At 28.4% G+C, this 6512-nt stretch overlaps 1 protein-coding gene across 1 annotated transcript; it reads right to left on the bottom strand.

Annotated features, from left to right (window-relative positions):
- Window positions 1-1395: 1395 nt before the first annotated feature.
- Window positions 1396-2769, bottom strand: LOC129916361 (caspase-1). Its single transcript, XM_055996246.1, has 4 exons — window positions 2376-2769; window positions 2137-2312; window positions 1920-2076; window positions 1396-1861 (listed from the first exon to the last, which is right to left on the bottom strand). The coding sequence occupies exons 1-4, from the start codon at window positions 2722-2724 to the stop codon at window positions 1608-1610; spliced, it is 936 nt and encodes a 311-aa protein (XP_055852221.1). The 5' UTR covers window positions 2725-2769; the 3' UTR covers window positions 1396-1607.
- Window positions 2770-6512: the final 3743 nt, after the last annotated feature.

Here is a 6512-nt window from a genome sequence, read left to right as displayed (position 1 = left end):
ATATGTTTTTCTAAACCAAAAACAAAATACGTTTTATATCCGTTATTCACTAAGATATTTCAAAATTTTTTCAACAACTTGTTTTTTTTTTTTTGAAAATCAGGCCATTCTTTTGAGGAAATAACAATCCAAAAGTTAATATTTTGCTAGAAACAAAAAAAAAAAATTAAAAAAAAAAACATTCACAAGACCTATAGCCAACGAAGAAAATAAACTTTATTTAAAAAAGAAAGGCCACGAAATAAGGAAGTATTTAAGTATTCAAAAAAACAATTCATTTGTATAAAATTTTGTCAAAACCAAACTAAAGATAAAAATAAAAAAGCCTAAAAAATTAGTTCTTGGAATAATTGTTCTCACTATTTTTGAGCCTTTACAAAAAAGGTTAGTTAAAATAAATGTCAACAATTTTCAAATACAAATTTTTTCCATAAGGGTTCTACCCCAGAAATCACTAAAAATCGTAGTTTTTCACCCCTCCCCTTCTTTTCTTTTCACACCCTACTTCCGATCATCATTCTGCTAATAATTTTTTATTTCGTTCTCAAAAATTATTTGCACTGTTGTCTGCGATGTTGTGCTCAAAGAAATTCAATAACAAATCAAGTTCAATGTTGTAATTTTTTTTTTAATAAACTCAAACAATATTTACTTTGATTTGAATTAAAAACCAATAAACATTTCATCGTCATCATAAACAAAAATTTGTGATATGCATTAGTAATACATTTTTTGCTATAAGCTCAAAATTATTTGAATAAAAACAAAATAACAATAATAATAAAAAATATAAATTTCCAAAAACGTCCACACCAATATTATTTATAAGTGGATTATGAATCTTTTATCAATTAACAACAAGCTTAAAAGCCTTTAAAAAAAAATCTGTTTCTAATTAGTCCCCCACACAACATTAATAACAACCAGTTGACTCTGGAATGAAACGCATCTCATCATAATCCTCTCAAAATAAAAAATTATATTCCGTAGGTATATGACCTTTTACGTTTGTAAATGATTTACCTTTTAACAGTTCTAAAAACCTTTTTTTGTTGTTGTTGTCTTCAGTTTGAAGAAAAAAAAAAGAGGTGTGGTAAGTTTGTAACCATGGTAAAGCTTAAACTCCATTCAACAACAGGTAAGAGCGTTAAATTTATTGGAATTTGATTTTAAGAGGCTCCAAATTTAAATAATTGTTTTTGATGACAAATAACTTAAGACCCTAGGAGAAGAATTCTCAAAATTCTTAGAGACTGATGGCAAAATAATAAAAACAGTTTTAGAGGCCATTTGGATTAAGAAGCTCTTATCGTAGAGGCTTTTTAAAGTGCACAAAAATAAAATAATTTTTTTTTAAGAAAATAACTTGAACTTTATTTATTTACGATTAATAAGCCGACTAAAACACAAACAAAAACAAAAAATAAACCGACGAGTAATGATAAAGATTATTTAAACTTTTTTCTCTTATCTATAATTCAGCTGGAAATGAAATGATTTCAACGTTTGTTTGAAAAATACATCACAATTGATTAATTTATTGCAAGTTGATAAAATTAATTCATTTCTCCTTAAAATTTAAAAAAACACCAAAGCTTTTTGGCGCCTCATTTACGCTTAACCCTTAGATAAAACATTTTTGTTAAAGTTGATAAAAAGTTTGGCATTTCCTTCATTTCGTTGGTAGCTTCTTGTCTAGTCATGGATTGATATTCGTAGGCTACTTTTCGATTGATAGTTGTCAAAAGCTGAAACAATTCGGTGCCTCTTTCGTCGTTATTTTTCAAAGCTTCTTCAAAAGTTTGACAGAGAGCCTGAATAAACCATGATCCATTTTCAACATTTCTGAAGGAATAATAACCTGTGGAAGAAATGTGTCAGAAGTTCGATAAAAACTGGAGGAATTGACTTCTTCTTACCTTCAAAAGTTGAATAAAAGACTAAGAGATCAGCTGTGTTGGGTATGGCATAAGTGATTTTTTGGCTCTCATCAGGAGCAGATGCAAACCGTGACATTGGTGTTACTCTCTCTGTTTCGTATGTTACTGGTCTTTCTAGCTGATTTCCACGACAGGCCTAGAAGTTAAAATTCAACTATTAAACATGAGAAACTGAAGCCTTAAGACCCTGACTTACCTGAATGAAGAATAACTTGGGTTTATTAATAAGTGACTTGCAATTTTCTCCCAAAAATGGTGTCCACAAGCGTTCCACTGGATATGTCATATCCTTAGCGTAAACTTTCCCCTCAACTCCATGCGACATAACAACAACAACAAGGCAATCATTTTTACTGTGATCCTCCCTGGCAACTATATTTCAACAACAAAACTTGAGATTAATTAATGACAGAGACCCTCCAAACAGCCACTTACCATCTTTCAATTGACCATTCAATTTCTCAAATGTCAAATCATCAAAAGTCCGCACATCAAACCCATACTGTTTCAGCATGCTCTTCACACGATCACGATCACGTTCGGTACCCTTTCTCGGTTCTTGATTTCGAATTTCTTTGTGATTAAAGATCAAGGCAATTCCAATATTTTCATTGTTTGTATTATAATTCACATCTCTTGTTGCAATTGATCGAATTGGACCTTTGATTTCTTCAACTGCCATTCCATCGACTTCATCATATTCTTGATTGTCAGCTGGCTCTTTATCCTTTTCCTTGTCTTTTTTCTTGCCAAATCTTAGAACAGATATATCAGTCTCATCCATTTTGCTTGAATTTCTCCCTCCAACTGAATTTTGTACTTGTAATAACTGTTTGATAGCTTTTTTTTTCATCCATATCATATCTAATCGTTTATTGATAACACGACTAAGATAATGATAAGAAATAATTCACCATTTGGTAGATTTTGTTTTTTTCTATAATGAAGGGAAGTTGAAATCTAAATCTTTATCTTATCATCGATTATAATATTTTGTATGTCTTTCTTCATTATTGGACAATATAAACTTTTCAAGTTTGCATTTTTAATTTGATAAAGACTGTTTTGGTGAAATACTTTGCTTTGTATGGAAATGAACAAAAAAAAAAGCAAATTTTGTGAGTCACACAAAATAGCATATTAAAACTACCTGTGTACTTTTTATTATTGTAAGATTAGTTGTGATTATTTATGTTCCCCTCATGAAAGATAAACTTATTTGTTCAGATTAGGAATCATATGCGCTTAGATATTTACTATTGGGTTCTTATTGAATTAAAATTAAAATTGAATGAAGATTTAAACAGCCAATTTGTTTTCATTCAAGTGACGCCAATCAATTGGCGTCAAGAAAGTTTAAGCAATTAAAATGTGAAGATAAAATCCTCAGATGCGTTATTTAAATTTTATATCACCAAATTTTATCAGTACATTGCAGAAAAATTAGAAAACTATTTAAAATTAAAAGGAAATTAAAACATTTATCAAATTTTTTAGATTTGATTTGTCGTAAAGGCCAATTTTGGAATTTTGGAAAATCGCATTTTAAGGTTTGTATTACTAAAAAAAAAACGCAACGATTAAGTTTTTCTGACTTCAAAATTCTGGTTTTCAAAATTCTACTTTTTTTAACGAAAATTCTATTTTTTTTATTATGTCTTTCAAAACACTACTTTTTAAAATTCAGCTTCAAGAATATATTTTCAATAATATCTTGGCAGCCAATATTACTAATTAACATTTTTAGAATAATTGTGTAAAATTAGAACAAAATCGATAGCTATACCTATGAGAATAATCCAAAAATCCAAATACAAGAATTTCACCTTGATACAGTTCGAATAAGGGGTATAGATACAAGTTTGAACAAAATTAGAAGATATTTATAATTTATTTGGATACGATGGAGCCGATGTCTTCGTTAATTTTCGAAAATTAACGAAGAGCCAAAAAACGACGTAATTAAAACCAATGATCAAGGACTTAAGGAGAAAATGATTGAATCAAAGTGGTGCAATTTTGAATCAAAGTAGTGCCCACATTAAACAAAAGAAAAAATCATGTGTGCGATTCACACGTGGTAGAAGTGAAACCTTAAATAATCATTTTTGTTGAAAAAAACTACACCATTAAAAAGTTAAAAATTTTCCTAAAGAATAAAGCCATACTTAAATTTTTACAATGCGCTAAAAGTTTAAAAATAATTTATTCAAAACAATCATTTTTCATGAAAAAGCAAAAAAAAACTTTTTTTTTTTCTTCTAACACCATTTTTTATGACAACATATAATAAATTTTATATCATCCCTGAAAGCTTATTAATTAAGCTCAAAATATTTATATCGACCATGGACCATGTCTATGCAACATCTACAAAAAGAGGTAGAATTTTTTGAACCCAATCAGTTTTCATCAAAATAAGCAAAAAAAATCAATTTTTTTTTTCTCTTCTAACACGATTAAATCCAGTTTTTTAAATGATTCATTTCATTTCAATATGGACATGAAATACTTAAGTGTCATTTTTATTTTTTTTTTTTAACATATGCAATTTCCTGGTTTGATTACGAAAGTAAGAACTTGCTGATATGTTATTTATTTTTCAGATTTTTGAAATGAAGACATTTTTCTATAAGCATTCATTCTAAGGTTTAACTTTAATAGGTCCGTTCCACACTTAGTCTGAGACTGTCGATTCTAGTATCTAATATTTGGTTATTTTTGGTACCTAGTCTGTTCCCAAATTGTGTAGAAGAGAGTGCTCACGGGAGAGTAAAAAATTTCCCCACCCTTACAAATTTAGTCCCAATAATTTCTTCGGGCAAAAATATGAGTTTTGTCAAATGAAAAGTTGGCGTATGTCAAACAAATAAATAAAATAAAAAAAAACATAAATCAGATTGTAGTGATTTTAAATTAAATAGCTTTTGCATTCAAAAAGTGTTTTTGTTAATCGAATTAAAAGTAAAATATCAAATTCTGGGGTCGAATCACAGCACACTATTACGATCATACGTTAACGTTTTGACTATTGCTATCTCTAATTAATTAACGGACGTATGCCGTAATTCGACCCCTGATTTTTTAATAGTGTTCAACTTGTTCCAAACTCTTTTATTTTTATTTTAAGTTTGAATTTTAAAATTGGAAACTGTATATAAATTTAAAATAAATCAAACGTTCCATATTAAAGACGTCAAAAAACAAAACAAAACAAAACAAAAAAAAAACAAAACAAAATTCTGACCTCAAACTATCACAAAAAAAAAACAATAGATAAATAGCGTATACGTTCATTTATATTTATTTCCGTCTATTATTCAGAAAAACTAGCCAAACGAATACAACTGAAGAAACTAATTTTATTGAACATGAAAAATTGACCATGTTGGCAGCGGGAAAGCTTTAAGAACCTTAAGTTAATATTTGGCTTCAAGTTCAAATTGGATACATAGCTCAAGTACAAATTTCTGGCCTATTCCTGGAATGGAATTCATAGCAATGGAAGAATCCAGGTAAATTTTGTTATGTTATCTCTTTCTCCAAAGTTTGAAATCCTTTTAATTCTTATAAAGATTCTTCTCAAATTTAAAATTAAACGTTAAAAATTCTGCTACCAAATATCAATACGACACTGATATCATATTGGTAGCTGGTAGGCGTTGTGGTGTCTTATAACACGGGTATAGTGAGTCGTTTACCATATAGTATCGATATCAGCAGTGTGTCACAGCTCACAGGTATAAGATCCGCTATGTATAAACATAACATGTACCATAAAAAATGATTATAAAATCCTCATATTAGTAACCGTAAAAGTTTTATTTTTTTGACATCAGGAAATCCTTTGAAAAAGTAAAGTTCAGTTCAAAGAAAAATTGTGTTGCAGACTGTAAAAGTGATAAAATTTCAAACATCTCAATGAAGTTTTTTTTTTTTTGTAGTATATGGTCGAAGAAGTGTGCCATCATCTGTATTACTGTTAATACACTACTAAATGGTGTTCCCGTGTTCATAATGCCGGTTAGGGTCCGTTAAGTACTTAAATAAGTAAAAGAAAGGACATATACAGGATACTTCATTATGAAATGCAAAATACAAAATACATAATTGTTTGAAAAAAAAATTGTCAAATCCCACTGAGTCCTACATTTCAGAAAAAGCATTTTTTATACCAAGAGTATCAAAGTATATTACTGTGAACTCTCAGTCTCTTTTTCATCTAGTCATGGTGCTTAGGTCCCCTTAATAGACTTTCATACTTAGGTACGCGTATGTCATTAAAAAAATCCTTATTAAATATTCTTAAAAAAAAAAAAAATGTTATTAGAAAAATTTAAAATGACTTTTTTCCAAACTTTTTCTAATAAAATATGAATTTATTTAAAAAAAATTTTTGGCCATAAATATTATCAGTTGAATTTCGAAGCAAAAAATGTAAAATAATATCACACTTTTGAAAAGAAAAATGAAAAATTACTTCAATTTCAATGGTTTTTTTTTTTTAAACTGAATTCTTGCATTGAAATAATTAATTTTCTCAAAAACTGTGGTAAATAGTAACTTTAAATT

The sequence above is a fragment of the Episyrphus balteatus genome, chromosome 3 (assembly GCF_945859705.1).
Source record: "Episyrphus balteatus chromosome 3, idEpiBalt1.1, whole genome shotgun sequence".
Classification (NCBI taxonomy): domain Eukaryota; kingdom Metazoa; phylum Arthropoda; class Insecta; order Diptera; family Syrphidae; genus Episyrphus; species Episyrphus balteatus.
Note: the sequence above shows the minus strand (reverse complement) of the source record. Positions and strands in the feature narration are given on the sequence as shown.